Raw genomic sequence first — 21,422 nt, 5'->3', positions numbered from 1 at the left:
GACAAGATGACGCATGTTTGTGTGAGATTATTGTAGAAAGTTGGAATTGTATCAAATTACGAATTATAAGTTTTTGACTCAGCAATTATCAAGAAAATATGTTTACGGGTTCAGACTAATATAGCTGACTACACATTCTCGTATGTTAAACAACTTGAGAGGATAACAATGAATTTCAGCTAACGATAACAAGAATGCATCTATTCGATCTGTGCTCTTAATGATAAAATTGGTTGTTCATATTTAAATGAAACAGACTGAGCTGTGATACTATCGACGTTCCCTCCTCCCCCAAGTGTAAGGCAGTAAAAAAGAAAATTAAGAGATAAAAAATATAACAAAGAAAATGGAAATACGTTCATCCTTGAGGAAATTGTTTACAAAAGTGCACAAGGGAGACCCCTCTCCCCTCTCCCCGAAGTGTTAAGAAGTAAGAATAAAGAAGAAATAAGTTTATCAGCAGAACAAAGCAATAGGAAGTTGTTCACAAAGGAACACAAAAGAAAGCAAAAATAGCATTGTTAATCAAGGTGTTGCCGACAAAAGACCGGACATAGATATTTTTATGTGCTAGTTTAACACTAGTTTTAGGCATGGCCACGAATTTTACAACAGTTTATGATAGTTGTAGACAGTCTACAATGGTTGACAACAGTTACAAGTTGAGGAGGCAGTGTCCAGTTTGCTTTGTCAATTTCAAATGGCATTTTCGTTGGTCTGTCATGATTATTTTAAAAATAATACTTTTTTGTCTGTTATATTTAATTTGGAAAAAAATATTTTTATCAATCTGCCATAAAATATAATTTTATTGTGTGATACTATGGACGTCCTATCCGCCCAATTGTTAGAAAGTGATTCATAAAAAAAAAAAGGAAAAAGTTGTTGAAAGAAAAAGTCATGGCAATGATTAGAAATGGGATGTGTAGTCAGCTGGGAGTGGCCAAGAGGGTGAGTCATTTTCTGATTTGTGATTTTGTAACTTTTAGACAAAAGATTAGACATAGGACTTTTTATTTTGAGCCAGTAAATTTAGGAGTCAGAGTTAGTTTACTGATAGTTTACCGTTTGTGACAGTTGACCACAGTTTGCAGTTTTGCACAAACCGAGCACAGCTGACTTCAATGAACCATAGTGATAGCCTCAACAGTCAGATTATATTAATTAGGTCTTAGTTGATACACAGAAACTTAACTAAGATGTAAATGTAAGCATTTAGAGGGTTCTTTTCCACAATGGTATCATGCACACACACACACACACACACACACACACACACACACACACCTGATCGACACACATGAGTCTGTATTTTCTTTTGTGAGTTTGCATTGCTTTAGTTTTTTTTCTTGTAAACCAGTGTTTATACCCTCGTCAATCACTCAATCACTAATGTAAGAGACGACATGGGTAAAAGAAGAAGAAATAATGAAGATGAATTGAAAACCATGGCAACTAGTGTTGAGGTCAGCGATTGTTGAGAAGGGGGCATGGTTCCACATGTGTCAGAAAACACTTTGAAATATAAATTTCACATGTTTGTCATACAAAAGTTTGAAACATCATTTTTGGAATATTTTAAACTTTTCTCTGTCATGTTGAGTGAAAAATAATATTTCAAACTGATGATTCGAAATATTATTTTTCACTCAACATGAGTGAACACATTTTAAGTGCATCCATTCTTGTCATCTGTTTATAATATCAGTATTTATCTTATTCAAACTTATCTTTGCTTGTTATCCATGGTAATCCCATCAGATATATTCACGAAATTAGTATCGCTATCAGTGAACTCACGTCAATGAAATTTGTACTTGGTGTTTGTACTAATTGCAAGTGTATAATATTAGAAATTATTTTTCTCTTCATGTACATTGATTAATTAGCTTGACTCTTCATCTTGCAGGCATCAATTTCTAATGATGTTTAAAAAAAAATGAATCTCACATTATCTTTTGGCTCTGGCATTAAGATTCATAACTGTATTATACATCAGGTTCTTTTTTTAAGCATTTTTTGAAAACTTGTAACATATTATGTAACATAACAAGTCATCTGCAACCACAATTCTGTTAAAACAAGTTATTTAGAAATACAATTCGACTACATCTAATATATAAAGCTATCCTGTCGGATTTTCAGTTAGATCCATATGGCATTTAAGCTTACAAATCAAACGCTGCTTCTAACTAACCAATTTTTATTTGTTATTGTTGTCCAGTGTGTTTAGCAATATAATAAAGTGCTTTGTTATTATTTCTTTAAAAAAATTACTTAGTTCGGCCCAGACGACTGCAAATATGAAACATTTTTAAATATTTATCTAAAACTATTAAGCAACAAAAGAAGGGAGATAACTGATATTATATTGGAGAATGTAATAAGAGTGGTCTACCTTAAGTTTAAAAATGTGCAAACAATTAAAATAACTTCATTGCATTCTAGATAACATCGGGCAGATAGAGTTATTAGTTATGTAAAGAATCAATCCATTATATTATCATTTTCAGTCCCCCACCCCTAATTTCTGGCTCCCATCTTATCTCGCAATTACTTATAACGTCACCAACTAACTTCGGAAGAAACCCCCCCCCATCCGCTTTTCTTTTATATCATAAGTTTCTTAAAACGTGACTAGTTAAAGTTCAGAATAAAATCACGCTTTCTCTTAACGGTTAATTTAAAAAAAAAAAAATCTTCTGAACGCTATTAAAAGTTAAATTCTTCACTAGTTTGTATTCTGGAGACGGAAGTGTTTTTGAGATAAGTGATTTCATTACTAATTCGCACTTTTTATTTTTAGATTCAAATATTAATAACTACATTTTATTTCAGTATTTAATTTATGTATTTCTGTTGTATTAAATGCTAGCTTTTTTCTCGTCCATAAATGCTTATTTATCTACCGAGTTGATAGCAAAAATAGATTACCTAATTGTACTCATTTTTAGTTCGTGAGAGGGGAATCTATCACCATACTTTCCCTTAAACACGTCCGTTGGACTTTTATTAAGTACAATACTTAATAGTTTTTTTTTTTTTTTTTTTTTTTTTTTTAATGGAGAGTAGAAAACGCATTGTGGATGCGTTATCGGCAGCTCCTGTTACTCTCGCTTCTTCTTATTTGTCCCTCAGTCCTCATTTTTTAATGAGTGATTTTTCTGACAAAGGAAGAAGAAAAAGCTGTTTTCTAGGTTGGCAGTATTTTGCGCGAACAGTTGGCAGAGTTGGTGGAAATTTTCTGTTTCTATGTCTATCCTTGTAGCCATGTCACTAGTAAGGGTGCTGGAGGTAAACGTTTTGTCTGGGCTGACATTATCCGCCTGATAGTCAGGGACCCGAACCTTGGATTAACCACTAAGGAGGCTGTCCTATCAGCAGGTGCAAAGTACTGGGGCTGCTGTATTGCCATTTGGTGAATGGAATCTGGACCATGCAGTAGCTTCTGGTGGGGCCTCTCGATGCCATACTAGTGGGTAATTATTACGGCTTTACCTTATCATGTGCTACAAAAAAAAAAAAAAAAAAAATTCTTCGTTTCTTTTTCTCTCTTAGTTTCCCCTCTCTGTCCTGCTCTAAGTAAATCTGACGACCTAGTCCACAAATTCCAAAATTTCATCATGACAAGTTTCAAGAAAAAATACACGATTAAACCCGGTTCTACAACTTCCAACGTAGACCCCTACTACCATGTCTCCTTCTCCAACATCAGGGGTTTTCGTTCTAACCTTCCAGAGGTTGAAACCCAATTACAGGAGACTAAACCAGACCTTTTATTTTTAAGTGAAACTGGCATTGGACAGGCTATTTCCCTAGATGAGTTTGCAATTACAGGATACTCTAACTTAACTTCTAAATCTGACCCCCAAGATCGCCATGGGCATGGAATATGTGCCTATATTAAAGATAGCTTTCCATGTGGGAGGGACATCTCCAGGGAAGATCCTAACTTACCCTATATGTGCTTCCGGGTTGCTTTAGCTCACACTACTGCATTTATATTTACTCTCTATCGCCCCCACAACAGCGGAGTTACTATCTTTCAAAGCATATCTGAGAAAATTGACCAAGTCCTTTCTACTTATCCTTCAGCTAACATTCACGTATGTGGAGACTTCAATGTTCACAACATCGAATGGTTGACCCACTCAAACAAGACCGATGATGAGGGGAGGTTCTGTCATGATTTCTCCATTGCCTATGACCTCACTCAGATTGTTCAGGAACCTACCCGTGTGCCCGATAATGACGGCCAGTATGCGAGCCTACTAGACCTTTTTCTCACAACTTGCCCTGAACTATGTTCAGTTTCTGTTCTGTCGCCTCTTGGATCTTCCGACCACTCTGTTGTATCAATTAAGATAAAAATGAAATGTAATAAGTCCCCAGACGTACCTTTTCATCGTACAGTATATCGATACACTAAGGCTGACTGAGATAGCTTCCGTACATTTATATCTGATCTACCTCTTCATTCCATGTTTAAAAAGGATGTGTCCTCTATAGTATTAGACCTGACTGAATGGTTAATTGTAGGTATTGACCATTTCATACCCTCTAAAAAGTTTCAGCAAAAACCTAACAGCCAGCCATGGTTCTCTCCAGAATGTGCTGCTGCCATTGCGCACAGAAATCACTTTTTCCACTGCTTCAAACGTAATAGATGTATGGAAACTAAAGCCGTTTTCAGGACTGCCAGCAACCATTGTAAGAAAGTAATAAGGAACGCAAGAGAGTTGTATGCTCAATCTGTTAAGTCCAAAGTAGCTGAGCAGCGGCTTGGTTCCCACCAGTTTTGGCAAATAGCAAACAGAATCCTGAACAGAAGCGTGTGCTCCATCCCAACTATTATCAATGGACCTGAGGTAATCTCGTCAGCATCAGACAAAGCCAAACTCTTTGTCAAGAACTTTGCAGCTAATTCTACCCTTTGCGACCAAGACCGCCAACCCCCAATATTTCCTCCTGTATCAGAAAACACGCTATGTGATATACGTATATCTGTACGTGATGTTGCGAAGCTAATCAAAAACCTTGATTCGAGTAAAGCAACTGGCCCTGAGGGTATTCCAATTATAATACTCAAAAAACTTCAACCTGAACTAGCGCCCATACTTACAAAACTGTTTAAACGTTGTCTTAAGGAGAATAGTTTCCCATCTCCCTGGAAAATCTCATCAGTATGCCCTGTATTTAAGAATTCAGGTGATCGCTCATCCCCCTCTCAGTACAGGCCAATAAGTCTCCTGTGCGTCATGAGTAAGTTGCTAGAATCTGTGTTAAATACAGAAGTAATCAACCATCTCAACAAAAATAACCTTCTTAGTGACACTCAATATGGTTTCCGTTCTGTTAGATCTACAGCAGATGTCCTTACAGTTATATCGCATAGGATTAGCAAATCTCTCGACGGTGGCAATCTTTCTAGGGCAATTGCTCTTGACATATCTAAAGCCTTTGATAGGGTATGGCATAAAGGTTTACTTCATAAGATCGCTAGCTATGGTATAGCTGGAAAAGTCTTCTCAATTATTAAATCATTTCTTTCTGATAGGTTCATAAGAGTAGTAGTTGAGGGGCAAAAATCAGAAGCTCACAGTATTAATGCCAGTGTCCCTCAGGGATCCATCCTGGGCCCAACTCTTTTCCTGATCTACATTAATGATCTTCCAAATCACATCCTTACATCATTTGTAGACATTTATGCTGACGACACTACCATTTATGGTACCACATCTAAGACAGTAAACGACCAAGTTCTCTCCAATTCTCTCTCCTCTGATCTTGAGCACGTAGTACAATGGGGAAAGGAGTGGCTGGTTACTTTTAATGCATCTAAAACCAAGCTTCTCTCTTTACATCATCAACATTCTAATCCATATTTGTCATCAATTGAAATGAATGGCTCTCGTCTTCAGGAGGCCTCAAGTTTTGACAAGCTTCTGGGCTTGACCATTACTCCTGATCTTAAATGGAACACGTATATCAAATCTGTTGCCAAGGCTGCTGGAAAAATGGTGGGATCTTTCTATCGATCCGGTAGATATCTCACTGCTGATGCTATTCTCTATCTATATAAGAGCCAGGTACGTCCAAGGATGGAGTACTGTTGCCACATCTGGGCAGGAGCTGCTAGAAAGGACTTGTCCTGCCTTGATAGAGTTCAAAATAGACTTCGTAGCCTCATAGGAGATGTCCTTTTCTCCTCCTTGCAACCTCTATCTCACAGAAGAGATGTTGCGAGTTTGTCTCTGATGTATCGTTATTTTCATGGAAAGTGTTCAACTGAGCTTCAATCTATGGTCCCCCCTCGCCAAACTTTCACAAGAAACACTCGTCTAGCTGTAAACACTATCAATAGTTTCCCCCACTCTTTATCTGTGCCTAAACCTAAACGTAGATTCCATGAACAAAGCTTCTTTCTTAGAACTGCACGCCTGTGGAATTGTCTTCCGTTTTCCTGCTTTCCGGCTGACTACAATATGGTTGTGTTCAAGTCTAAAGTAAATAAGTTCTTGATGAGCCGTTCCATATAAGTTATCAAATTTACCAAATTTTCATTACTAATGATTACTATATTGTCCAATTTCTACTGTACACTCTTTAACCCTTATCCTTGAGTGGGCCTTGATAATGTGGTGATGCCTATGTAAAAAAAAAAAAAAAAAAAAAATTATATTTATTTAAAAAGTACATGCTTAAAAAGGTTTTAACAAAAATACTTAAAAATAGAAGTTAATGATCATACAATACGTATTAGGCCACAAAGATCTACATATTGAATGGATATAAACAAAAGAAAACAATCATCTAGAAAAAGAACTGATTACATTTCAAAAAAGAACATACAAAATAATTTTTTTGTTGCAATCTACATACTATTAAAAAGTTTTGGTGTTTTTATGTTCATATAAAAATAGAAACGTGTGATTGGTTGACAAAAAGGGAATAGGCAGAGTACATATTATTAAGGCAATAGTTTTTACAATGTCAACAACTGAACCTGAATCTCACGTCAGTCTAAAGTGTTTTTGTAACAACTAAATGCGTGCTTTATAAATTTAAAGAAAATAACATAAAAAATTACATGAATATTTTTAAAAAGCTAAATAACCTTTTTTATTGATAATCTGTGAAAAAAGTAGATATAAAAGGTAGTTGACATTAGTTCAAAGTTAATTACTTTTGCTTTAAAAGATAGTTTTTAATGTTTTTTTTTTGTCAATAAAAACTATATGTAAATACATTCATCATAGTTACTTATTTTCTTATGCAAACATTAAGTATATTTTATTTTAATGAAATTTCACAATTATTTTTCTTAACATCTCTATATATAAAGTCGTAACATTCGTGTGTACAACTCTCCTACAGCCCACACCACTGGACCGATCATGACCAAACCTAACATGATGATGATCCCTCACTTAGGGATGGTGCACACCATTTTCCATAGTCAAGGTCAAAGGTCAAATCATATGCATATATACTCTCCTACAGTCCACACCACTGATCATGACCAAACCTAACATGATGCCTAACCTAGAGATGGTGCACACTATTTTTCAAGGTCATGGTCAAATGTTAAGGTTGTGACTTTGCTGTGCGCTTGCGTACCTAAGCGAAGAGCAGGTATCTTTGCTAGTTTGTTATAAAGCAGTAGGAGTGAGTTAAAGATGGAAATTGATATATCCAGATATTGTACAAACACCGTTCAAATCGTGGATTAAAAACTTATATCAGACAAATGATGGTGGCTGTTGGCAATACATTAATGAGATCATTACAGGAATTTGTCTATTTACTCCCAGTGTCATCTCTGGTGGAATTGTGCTGATTTCCTATCTGGTTCTGGTTCTTTCGTTCACATTTTCAAGAGTTTAAGGACGATATTTTTTTTTATTTTAGATCCCCCCCTCCCCATGTTACTAGGGTATTCATTTTGTTGCGGACTGTTATCCTCATCTTCATAATTGTTGTCGTTTGTTGTTTCACCATATTTCGGCCAACTCATCCTCTGGCCTTCTTCAGGTGATTAACTGTGACAAGATAGGAATGCCGAGTCTTGTAACTGTATCTCCAGTAATTACTGCCTTCCATAGTTGTTGTTGGTCCCGCCACATTTTGGTGAACTAATCCTCTGGCCTGCTTTGGGTAGGTTTGAAACCTCTCTGTTCAACAACAACTATAGACTTCAGTAATTACTGGAGGGGGGGGCACAGTTACAAGATGCAGCATTCCTATCCCGTCATGGTTAGCCATTTGAAGAAGGCCAGAGGATGAGTTGGCCGAAACATGCTGAAACAACAGACAACAGCAACAATGAAGATGAGGATAACAGTTCACAAAAGAATGAATACACAAATTATATCTCATTTCAAAATATTTCAAAAATAAAAATATAATATGTTACAAGGGCTTCAATCAGATGACCATGGTAGCCACTCCAAGATCAAATGCACATAAAACATTCTATCATCATTAATTATAGAAAAATGATCATTATAGATAAATTGTTATAATTGATGAAAGAAAACAAAAATGATAGACTCTCAGCTATCGAGAGAGATCTTATGCATTTATCTACCGTTACTACAGGTCCTGGATATGACCTTAAACTATATCCGATGGTGAGGCCCCAGCTTGCGGGCTTTAGGGAGTGTGGAGCCACCCTTTAATTGCCATTGCTCCCAGGTCCACTCTGACCCGGAGTGGTAGTACCTGTTAGGGTCCCAATTATGGGTTGAATAGAAACCAACTTGAAAAAAATATATATTCTATTTAAAAAACATTTCTTCAAAATAACTGGATTTGGCATTAAATAACCTGAAAAGGGTTGATATGCTGTAAAACAAAAACAACCAACTAACCAACCGTTACTACAACCAGCACAGTGCCCACTCCAAATATAGGAAGGCTTTTGTGCCCCCCCCCCGCCGTGTCCAGTGGATGAAATAAATGCATTACATAAAGAATTACAAAATTAATAACATATTGCATGTATAGCACAGTGATACTGATAGCTTTTTAATTTAATGAGTCATGGAACCCACAAATGTGTAGCCCAATAGAGAAATAAGATGAGAAAATGTGGTTAAAAAATGTTAAATTCGACACACTGTTGCCAAAAACTTACTACTCCAAATCTCGACGCTCTGCTATCAGAACTCAACTCCAAATCTTTATGCTCTACTGTTCAACTCTAGAACATGACGCACTGCTGACAACCCTTCTACTTGACATCCAAATCCAAAATTAATGCAGTCTCTGAAAAATCAGGCTTTTCATATCAACCGAAAGCATCTCATTTGCATGTTATGTAATAATTTCACAAGCATATAAAGAGAAAAGGCAGCCATTTTTTTTTCCGTTTTTCTTCATTCTTTTTGTCTACAGACAGCACACGAACAGGTTTGTACTAATTTTTTAAGTTCTTAATTACAAAAGTGCGACTTATTTTGCCTTTGGTAGCATTTTAGACCACAGAAAAAATGAAAAATTTCTGAATAAGACAAGAAAAACGAAAATTTTTTAATTCAAGTAAATATAAGAAAATAATCCTTATATTTTTTACTGTTTTCATCTACGTAAATCAAATAACAGTACACCTGTGAATTACCACTTACTCCTCACTTGATCACGTGATCAGAGTTCAAGAATGTACATGTCAAAGAACGGTTGACTCTAAAAAACTGCTCGATCTTTTAGGGAGGGGTAAAGATGAGTTTCTGAGTTGAGAATTTTTCTTCGCACACAGCCCCAAAAATGTATTTTTCTTATCCTTGTCATAAAGAAAACTGCCAGTAAGTCAGGTTGACTGTCTTGAAATGGTGGGGTGGGGTGAATAAAAAAGAAACAAAAACAAAAAAAAAATTGTAAATAAAAGAACACATGATGGATTTTCTGTGTGTATTGCAATGTATCATGAAAAAAATTGACTTGCATCCGTGGAATGCATAGGTAAGTTTTTATGGCACGCTTTTGGATTTTTATCCGTTTCTGATGTAGGATGTGTAGCTGTTAGCATCTCTGATAACTTAACAGACCTGTTAGTGAAAGTTTTGAATTTTTACTAATTTAGTTAATCCATGTACATTCTGCAGTTAATTATATAGTTTTAATATATAAATGTGTAAAAATAAATTAATGATGTTGAAGTTGAACTATGAAGAGATAGGTTCAGCAGCGGTCTTAGTTTTATTTCTTGTCCTATTACTTAAAATGTTGCAGGAAATATAATATATGGTTTCTTTTTACAGTGACAACATATTAAAAGAAAAAGATTACTATGCATTGTGTAAGTTTTAATTGTTAAACAAGTGAAGCATGCATGGTCCCTCGTGAGTGCACAGTGAACGAAGCATGAAAAAATGACTTTCAGCATTTGCCCCACCCCATTTATTTAGCCCCAAAAGTTCCCAGGGGACGTCAAACCCTGGTGAAAATGAACAAACGGTGCAGTTTTAAGCCTTAACATATGTAAACTTGAGTTCTGTGCCATGCAAAAAAAAAAAAGAAATGACTAAATCCATATTTTACCCCCACCATACAGCCCCAAAAGTCCCTAAGGCCTTAACATATTTAAATTTGAGTTCAGCACCATGCAAAACTGCTAAATAGACATACACAGAAAATTTTGGACAAATATAGTAAAATAGTCCCAAAAATGGAGTGTTTTTATCAGCCCTAAAAGAGCCCTGGGGCATACCCAAGAGTTATCGTGAAGTATACACAAACAAAATTATATAGATTTCAGTTAGTTACAACTTTTCAGAAAGTTTTATAAAAATCCAAGGCATTAATTTTTTTAAAATAAGCACAAAAGTATTAATTTTAGCCATTTTAACCCAAAAGGCACCCCTAGGAGGGGGGGGGGGACAAACGGAGTTTTCCCAGAAAATCCGTTCTGTTATTTTTTTACTCATATCATGTTCAATGTTTGTGCAGAATTTCAAAAAGTTCCAAAGCATAGTTATTGAGAAAAGTGCGGACAAATGGATGGACGAATAGACAAGGGTGAATTTACAGGTCCACCCTCCTTTTGTCGGGTGACCAAAAATACGATGTTAAATTTTAAAACCTTGATAAAACTGAATAAATGCTGGAAATGTAATTCAAATTGGATAAATCTGTTTTTTTTTTAATGATTTAAAGAGTCAATGGATTAAATTTTGAAACTATTAGTGATTCAGAACAGTACTTGATCCTCGTTTAAACCAAGGTGATTGACCCCACCCCCTAGTATATCCCTAACAGAAGTTGAACTTCGCTGTATTGTGGCTGAACACAGAATCAGTGAATAATTCTACCATTTTTATGAATATATATATATATATATTTTTTTTTTTTTAAAGAAACTCCAGAACAAAAATAGACATTAAACTAAATACAATAATGATGATGTTGATAACAAGAAGTAGCATCCTGGCTATCCCCACCCCCTCTCCTGTATCATATAATGTGAGAGAGGCATGACCACCTTGGTGTTGGCATTGCTTCAAAACCTTCAATGTAAATCGTTAAGTGTTGAGACATTATGTTGAACAAAGATGGCGGTGAAGAATCAGTGCAGTTCCAATCTTGAATGTTAAGTAATTTCTAGTAACAAAGATGGCGGCAAAGATTCAGTGCAGTTCCGATCTTGGGTGTTAAGTAATTCCTAGCAACAAAGATGGCGGCGAAGAATCAAATGCAGGTTCGTGACAGAGACGACAGCAAACTGATTGAATCCAAAATTTGACAATTTTTATAGTAACTTTGGAAGCTTCTGATTGGTTGGTTATTTTAACTTGTGGTTATAAAAACGATCGTTGAAATCATTGGTGTCATATCCCCATTAAGAGTCAAAACATTTTCACCTCTTACGGCTTCGGTTATTTTTTTATGGGTTTCAGGTTTCAATAGTATGAGCCCACTCTTTGTAATGGCTGATACAATGACTCGCTAACCCTACTCTCCTCATCAGTTCGAGTAGTCCTTCATACAGCTGCTTGTTCATGATCTTTTGTTTCCAGGAACGATTCAATACCATTTTGAAAATGTCTATAAAGACACTCCATATCCTTTTCGAGTTAATTAGTCTCTATGCTTCTAACTGTTCTTGTCTTTATAGTTGCAAAGCATAGAGACTAAATAAGTAACTCGAGAAACATATGAATGGCCATTATATAAACATGTTTCCAAATAGTATTGACTGCCTATGTAAAGACCATCCATATGCTTCTCAGGTTACTTGTTGAATCTCCACGCTTTGCAACCATAAAGGCAAGAAAAGTTATTCTGAAGATGCATCCATTCAATCTATAAAAATACGATTTCAAACTCAAAAGCGCGGCAGACCAAGAAAAATGTTATTTCAAACTGAAGTTTAACAACCGTCTTCTTAGCTTGATTAGTACCACACACATAACATTCCTTAACATTTAAATGGAAGAAAAAAAAAAAAAAAAGAAAGAACTAAAAATATAACTTTATACTTTTTCTTTTGATGTAAGTATTAATCGATTAAAAATAATTCTTCAACATTCTAAAGGGATGATAACCTGTTGATCTGAGGTTCCAGGAGTATAATGTATAAATTCCGATGCATCTTAATTCTTGATCTTTTATGCAATGTGAGATCTAGCGTTATCATGATGACCGATGAGAGAGAGGTCATGCAAAACCCCATTTTCTCGCCTTCCTGACAATTTTCCAATCCTTTTCAACTTGCAACAAATGGTGGCATGGATCACATTAAAGGCGAGGCATAATCCCCAAATAGTATCAGTCGAGATTGCATAGACAGCAATTTCTTATGTGTCAGAATTCAACTCTTTAATAGTTGATGTAATTACTATTCTTCACCATAAACATTTGTTGCTTCACTTGCGTAGTTCCATTTTCGAAATTCATAAAGGATGATATGATTAATGAATATACAGCCTAATTATGTTGATGTACCAATTCTTGTTAGATCACTCAAGTTAAACAACGGTGATCCTGGTCAGTACCAGATGGATGACAATTTGGGAATACCAAGCGCTGTATGTAAGAGGATGTCAACACCTCCCTGCAAGAACTACAAAAACATAATGTTGCCATCTCCCTTGACCAGGATATACATGTGACTAAGGACTACTTGTGAATTTGATATTGTTTAGACACTTCTACCTTTGGGGAAAGCCAGTTCCACCTGCCTAAGGGTAATGCCATTGGCTGGCTGGTTGGCTACACGACTAATGTGTTCTTTGGTTGGAATGAATATGGGGGTCAATAGGATAGTTTCAAGCAAGATAAAAATTGACAAAATCTAAAAAAAAAAAAAAAAAAAAAAAATGAAACATTGAAATCTGCATATCTATATAATAAAATGTCAGACCAAATAACGTTTGTATTTTAACCTTTCTACATGACTGTTTAAAATGGAAACTTATGTCCAATAAATGACAATGATATCTTAATAAAATGAATTTAACTTTCACAAAAGTCCTATTTGAAAAAAAAAAAATTAAACAAACATTTACTTGGATTTTAGCTTCTTATAGCTATATAGTTAGGTATGCGTGTCTGTTTATATTATTGTTTGTACTGAATTCATTCCTGAACTAATTAATCGATCATTATGAATTTTAGAACATACATGTGAGCTATATTTAAGTTTATTTAAGTTTATAAAAAAAGGGAGGGTGGAATTTACCTCCGATTTTGTGCAATTTTAACAATAGGTAAATCAATCAATTAAAATAAATGTTCTTTAAATTATAATTTTGCACATAAAATTTCGTTATTGCCACAAATGATGGCTTAAAGGAGTGGTTCTCAACCAGAGGGAGGATTTCAGAGGTTCAGAGGAGGGAAATGGTACTACTTATTAGCAGACACAAACTGAATATATGGCCACAAAAACACACAGTGTGCCTTGCTCATCTCTACTGAAAGATTATATTGGATTTTCACCCTACTAGCGTTTGTATTAATTATTATTGTTAGTATGAATGAACATTTTAAGTTGTACATTTTTTGAAAGAAGAGAAACATGAAATGGGTCATGGTTTACAATCACTGGCTTAAAGGCTTCAAAATCACTTTATATTTTTCTGGCGATGACTCTAATGGCTATTATTTGCCTTCTTTCTACAAATGTATTTAATTCACAACGATGAATTTTATAATATCTTGCGTTTCAAAAAAATTAAATGCACATAAATAAAATTTTCAATATCACACAAAAAGAAAATCATATATAACAGCTAAAAGATGAACCTCACAAAACAAGAAATATTTTGTTTTATTTATGGATTTGAATTTCAATATTCTATCGATTTTATGTCAAAATCATTTTGTTACAAAATAATATATCCTTTCATTTCAAACAATGAAAATAATTGATCACAAGAAGTTAAGAGAAATGTATAAAAAGTGGGACAATTGTCAAGGAGTGAAATGAAAAGACTTTTGGGCAATTCTGGGTAGATAGATAGTTTCAGATATTAGATACATTTAAATCGAACTTCAAACTTAATTTAAGCAAAACAAACAGTTCTAACCTCATACTTGGCAAATGTTACCTTCTATTTAATGTTTTTTTTTTTTTGAGGGGTGGGGTGAGAGTGGAGATATTTTTCAAAGTGCTAGAAAATTATTAAATCAAATTTACTTAATTGAATTTTATACTTAATTTCATGTGACAAAATTCTTTGGCATTTTTATTCAATTTTACATTGCAAAAGGTCACATTATGGCATAAGAACTGTAGTAAAACTTTTTATCTGTTAGAAACAAAATTGGAGCCATCTGACTTTGAATCCTAAAAAATGTTACTGAGTATATGTACATTAATCTGACGAAACTTGAATTTCGTTAAACTCTTTTAAAAATCACTAAGATTTTAAATTTGCAAACATATATATATAGATAGATACACACATATAAATATATATATATATATATATATATATATATATATATATATATATATATATATATATATATATATATATATATACTAGCAGAAGTACCCGTCGTTGACTGGGTTTAAAAACAGCCTACAGAAAATGGACTGTGATTGATGAAAGTATGATAGGTTATGAAAAGGAGGAGGTTGTAAAGAGATAGGTTTTGATACTAAAAAATTTTACCCTAAGCAAAATATGATGAAAGTAAAGATAATTTTCGCGAAAATATATTTTTTTATATCAACTTTGTTTCCATTCGTAGCCAAGAGTGACCAACAAAATGATGTTTCCTTACAAAGAGAAAATGTTATATATATAATAATATAAATATACAAGAGATAAATGTTACCATAGTCAATAAAAGTTACTTTTATGGTAGAAAAGTTCATTTTTAAGTAGTTTGTAAAAAAAATTTTTTTTTTAATTCATGAACCGGTTTAAAAAAAAAATCAAAATGGCAGCGACTTTGAAATGGAGAGCCCCGTTTTCAATTTGAAGGAGGGGCACCTGAGCATTCTGATTCAACCAACCAACTAATGGCGTGCAGTTATGTTTCCTCAGATTCCTTACTATGCCAGAAAAAAAACATGTTTGCTGAAGCTGCTACTTGATGCAAGTCTTATTTTCTGTAGTGCAGTTACATAGATGTTGGAACTTGTAAGTTCCCAGTCAATGATAGCTGTTTTTACTGAAGTCTTTGACCTGTTGTAAATTATCAGAAAGCATGGCCACATTGTTCTGATATTCCAGCTTGTTAATCTCAAGTAGTGTTATCTATGAAAAGTATCCTATGAAAAATAAATCTTGGTGTAAGTTGGTGCTAGTAATTTCTTTTTCGAATGTGAGTAAAAGTTACTCCAACTTTCTCTATGTACGATTATTTTGTGAGAGTCAGGTATGCCTGAATTAATGTAGGAAATTATAAAATTGAATGAAGCAGACTGATGATTTCTGAAAACTTGTATCAATTATAGGCAAAAGTGTGACCATATTGAAATTCTACATAGCGCATATGTTTAAAGAGCTATTTTGTCTTGAAGTAGATATTAAAAAAAAGCAACGTTACTTTATTATATAGAAGATATATAATTGTTGGTTTCATTTGATAAAAATAAATCCAACAGAGCACTCGATTATTTAATAAGAGCATAATATTTATTTATAATATTATAGAAGTTCACAACACATGGTATCTTAGGTTTCAAGCAGACCAAGGTAAGAAAGAATACTGTATAGACTGCTCATTGTTTTTCTTCAACCATATATGATGGACTCTCCGATTTCGACATATGAGTTTTCGCCACAACAGCTACGTTGCTCAGAAAGCCACGCAGATGATTTGCTTATAGTGATGAAGACCTTGTGTAGAACCAACCACACTTTTTGGTATTACTGCTAATCTTTGTTGGTGCAAATGACCGCCACAGGAAAAAGCATCTTGTACAGTAGAATGCAGGTTTTTTTTTTTTACATCAGAGTTACCTTCTCCTAGATGCATGTCTTAACTAAGACTGAGGGTGCATCGCTCCCAGTGAATTAACGCACCCCCAGATACCAACCTGGAAATTTCTATGACTCAGTAGTGCAGTAGTGCAGTACATACAGCACCTAACTTTCCCAAATAATTACCCATTTGGTACTAGCCAGGCTTAGCATTGCTTAACTTCGGTGATCTGGTGAGAATCGGTGTATCAACGTGATTGTGCCATATATTGTGCAACCATATATATATATATATATATATATATATATATATATAGGCTCCTATATGGTTGACTGTTATAAAAAACTGATCATATATAATGATAGAAGATGTATCAAGACACAGGAATGGGTATATTTGATCTGGCATAATGATGATTCATTAAAATTGTGGGGTCTGCATACGCACCTGGTCCACAAAGTATGGAAATAAAAAATTAAAAAAAAGCGTTTACAAGTGTTTTTGATATAGATGTACATAATAATACTTTGATAAATATGTTTTAACTTAAATAGGGATGGTATAATAAAATTGTGGGGTCTGTGTTCGCGCCTGGCCTCCATAGAATGGAAATAGGCACAAACTTGAATAAAGACTTTTCATATCTATCTGCGTAAGTATACTTTGATAATTATGTTTCAGTTTGAAGAAATATAGTATAATAAAATTATGGGATGTTCGTTCGTGCCTGACCTCCATAGAATGGAAATATGTCACAAAGTTTAACAAGGTGTTTTAATATAGATCCACAGAATATTATGATAAGTGTTTCAGTGTGAACAGGTATGGTATAATAAATTATGGGGTTTATCTATTTTATTTTTACTTTCATCATATTTTGCTTTGGTTTTGATACCCCCAAATTCGAAGCTATCTCTTTACAACTCTTCCTTTTCATAACCTATCATACTTTCATAAATCAGAGTCCATTTTCTGTAGGCTGTTTTTGAACCCAGTCAATGACGGGTACTTTTGCTAGTATATACATACATACATACATACATACATATATATATATGTTTGGTCTCTCATATAAAACATTTACAACAAACACTCATCTAGCTACAACCACTGTCAGTATTTTCCCTTACTCTCTATCTGTGCCTAAATTAAATGGAAATTTCATGAGCAAAGTTTTTTCCCTAAAACTGCTTGCCTATGGAACATAATACCGCAAAGCTGCTTTCCATCTGACTACAATATGATTACCTTCAAGTCCAATGTAAACAAGTTCTTGTCGAGCTGTCCTCTTAACTAATCAAATTCTTCCAAATTTCCACCACTACCTATCGTCAGGGTTAGAATCTTGAAAAGATTTCTTAGTTGAAGTCTCTGAAATAACATGTGAATGTCTGGCATCCGGTAGGATGTCCTAACTCCATTAAAAACAAAGAGATAAAAAAAAAAGTGGAGGTTATGTAGTATTGCTTGTAGAAAATTAGGGTTTTTTTTTAATTTTATTTTTAAGTCAGATTCTGATCTTTTAAAATTTCCGTTATCAGAATCAAAGTCAGATTTAAGTTTTTGGGTTACCAATTCTATAGATTTTCTTTTGGTGATGACATGCGATAGATGCCATACTGGCGTTTTTTTTTTTATTCTTTCTTCGAATATTATAAAAGCAAACCTAAAATTAAACGTGGAAAAGGAGTTTTTCAACTTGGCCAGCAATTTTGAGTTCGTTTCACTGCAAGGAGGCCGAGAATAATATTGTGGTCTTAACCGACCGCAATTAAATAAGACAACCAGCAGATAGTTAACAAGAGTAGCTATTTACAGAAAGTACAGCAGTAATGAATTGGTAGAAACGACTCTGTTTATGCATAGTATTGGGAAGAGTCTATGTAGTGACACAATAGGGTAGATCATCATAACAAACATAGAAAACCGCATTGATCTGATTACGACAGCAGAAATTTCTGTGCAAGTTATTAGTGACACAATGCTTCTTCCCAAATAGATGATAAAAGAAAAGAGATACTTGAAGTAACCAGAAAGGTTCCAGCAAGAAATGTTTTCTTTTTCTCCTTTCAACATTATGTCAAATTGCCAATAATGGATAGAAATCAAATAACTATTATTGGGATGAGTGCAAATGCAGATCCCATTCTATTTATTTTTATACATTTTTAAGAACTAGTTTACTGTAAACATATCTGGTGATCTCTTTAGTAAATACAGCATGTGTTTTATGACTTTAGCTGTCATTTATATAGATTGGTTAATCATGCTAAAATGTTGGCTTTCTTATGAAACACAACTGGGAAATTCGTCAAAAGCAATTTATTTTTCTTTACCTATGCATTTGTGATCTATTCGCGTTAATTAAAAAAAATATTAAAATTTTTTTTTTTTTTTTAACTCGTTTACTATACCGGAAATAGTAAATTGAGTTAAATAATCAGCTGTAGTCATTTTCAAATAAGTACTTAACCAATATGTACGGCGTATACGGCATAATCGCTTAACACACCGGTTCTCATCAGATCACCGAAGTTAAGCAACATTAAGCTTGGTTAGTACCAGATGGGTGACCATTTGGGGATTCTAGGTGCTGTATGTGCTCTCTGTATATCTCAGTATTTGTTTCCAGTCATCTTGTACGTACACTTCACTTGCCACTGGTATTTAACAATGTTGACTCAGGAGAGGTGTGGTTGGAGATTGCGCAATTCCTGTCACAAAAATTTCACGCGCGGGCACCCCTACGTGGGTATCCATAGTCTGTCAAAGACTGAAAGGAGCCTGTCTTTTTTTTTTTTTTTTTTACATAACCAAAGTAGAATCAAGTAAAGTCCTAAAATCTAGAAACCAAGTATTTGACCATTACTCTGAATGAATACCATAAATAAATATTTGAAGATATTAAAAAACTTGAAACATAAAAACTTTTTCTAAAAATGAAGTTGGCATTAAATAATCTGTAAAAGGGTTGATATGCCATAAAAGAAAAAACAAACAAAAAACAAACCATGACCTTTACTTACTTCCGATCTGGTTATATACTTAATTCAAAATGGCTATCATGGATTATTTAACGCTATTCACTATTTGCCCTCAAGTAAATTGGCTTAAAACCTTTTAACACAAATAAGTCACAATTGAGTAGATAAAGTAATATGCTCCTCGTGCACCGTGGTGGGTCCCCAACAAGAGCAGGCAATCAATCGATTTGATTGAAAAATGGGCTATTTCACCAATTTCCATGGCAATAAAATATTGGTGGGAGTGTGAAATATTTCTTAATCGTCATTTAATCCCAGGCAACGTCGGGTGTCCCTGCTAGTATATTATATAGCAGGCCTTAGAGTAATTAAGAGTGACTCGTTTTTGTCAAGATGTGATCTGGAGACGAGACGTTGCAGGGATAAGTTGATTCATGCCTTCCTCTTTTATATTAGTCCTTAGTGAATATAAATAACTTTACTTGACTGGCATGCAGGCAAAAATCGATTTATGCTTTTTTTTTTTGTTTCATATTCATTAGTGAATAAGTAAACAGCATTGGTTCACTCCGTTTAAATCAATCGATATTGATATCGATAATGAACACCGACGAAAGCTTCGACTTGTCCTTGATGATAATGAATTATCGAAATCAGTGGCGAATAATCAAGAATCGAGAACTTCAGTGTTTCAACATGGATCATATCTGTTGTTGACACAAAGCAATCAGAAAGTGTAGGCTCTCTGGCAATAATAACAGAAAAAAATTACCCTTCACCAGTGTTTGCACAAATATACATATAATATCTATAAAAGTGAACGTATCTGTCTGTCTGTGTACATTTTCCTCCGCAATAACTCTGTTAATTTTCAGTCTACAGACTCGAAATTTGATATGCGGGGTACTGAAATTTGGGAAAATCTATGTGATCGGTTTTCGGCCAGAAATTTTAGTGTTAGGGGGTCAAAGTTCAACGATTTGACCTTTGAAAACTCTACCAAACTCCTCCGACAATTTTGGTTCTAAACACTTGAAATTTTAGATATAGGTTCCTTGGACATGGATCTAACTTAATAAGTTAATTTGAGCCTAAAACAATAAATGTTAAGGAGTCATAATAGGGGTCAAAGTTAAATAAAATTTGACTTCTGCGGTCTCTACCAAATTACTCAGACAATTTCTGGTCTAAACATTTGAAATTTGACATAAAGGGTATTCAGAGATAGGGCAAGCTTTTTAATCGGTTTGGGTCGAAAATTTGAGCTACCAATATATAAATGTATGTATGTATGTATGTATGTCTGCCTAAAACTTTCAACAGAAGCTACAGATTTTCACAAGATCAGTATTATTTTGAAGCTCGATCCTTCAGACGACAAATAGTGAAAAATTGACTAAAAACATTAATTTCTTCACCCTCAAGTAGGCACTTTTCTACAGGGAGGGGTTGCTTATTTTCGAAAGTCATCCCCTCTTTTCGATTGTCTAACCTTAATTTAAACATATGTCACTTCCGGTTTGGTGGTGGTCGTAACAGCAAAGACGTCAGGTTTTTTTCCCCTGTTCTTTTCCTCCTTCACGGTACGGCTTCAAGCCTGCCTTCCTACTACCACTTTTTTTTTTGCTCAACACACACCTCCAAACACCTGGGCAACGCCGGGCTGAAATGCTAGTATATATATATATAAAATTAATATTATTATTTTATGTATCTATTTTCAGTATTTGCTTTGACAATGCTCGATACATAAGTGGAGCTAGGTAATAAGTTTTGAAAATATATATGGCAATTAAGCTACACAGAATTTTCTGCATTCATCCTTGTGAAGATTCGTCAGGCTATTGCATGGAATCGATATTGCTACATGTTTTTATATATACATGCAGCATTGGGTTTGCTAGTCAGCCAATCAGATTCTTTGTTATTTACACACGCATTTATCCTAGCCAATGGGCGGGCATTTATCAGGCAAGTGTAATTTGAACTCTAATTCATGTGTCTCTTTGTCCTTTTGGTGGCGATAGAGTTTCTCTTTTCTTTGTGTTGGGAGCT

General features: G+C 34.4%; 1 protein-coding gene across 3 annotated transcripts in view; it reads left to right on the top strand.

Moving 5' to 3' along the window:
• Window positions 1–21,422, top strand: part of LOC145243379 (tRNA-dihydrouridine(20a/20b) synthase [NAD(P)+]-like) — a 340,728-nt gene that overhangs the window by 137,218 nt on the left and 182,088 nt on the right. Inside the window, exon 9 of one of the 3 annotated variants that reach the window (XM_080106213.1) lies at window positions 10,263–10,281. The exons of the other annotated variants lie outside the window; for them this stretch is intronic. Within the exon in view, the coding sequence (XP_079962339.1) occupies window positions 10,263–10,265 (3 nt within the window). The 3' untranslated portion in view covers window positions 10,266–10,281. Of the gene's footprint in view, window positions 1–10,262; window positions 10,282–21,422 lie in introns of those variants that run through there. 3 annotated transcript variants of the gene reach the window in all.

Source organism: Euprymna scolopes, chromosome 22 (genome assembly GCF_053919585.1).
Source record: "Euprymna scolopes isolate OS-2025 chromosome 22, ASM5391958v1, whole genome shotgun sequence".
NCBI lineage: Eukaryota > Metazoa > Mollusca > Cephalopoda > Sepiida > Sepiolidae > Euprymna > Euprymna scolopes.
This window is presented reverse-complemented; position numbering and strand designations above follow the sequence as displayed.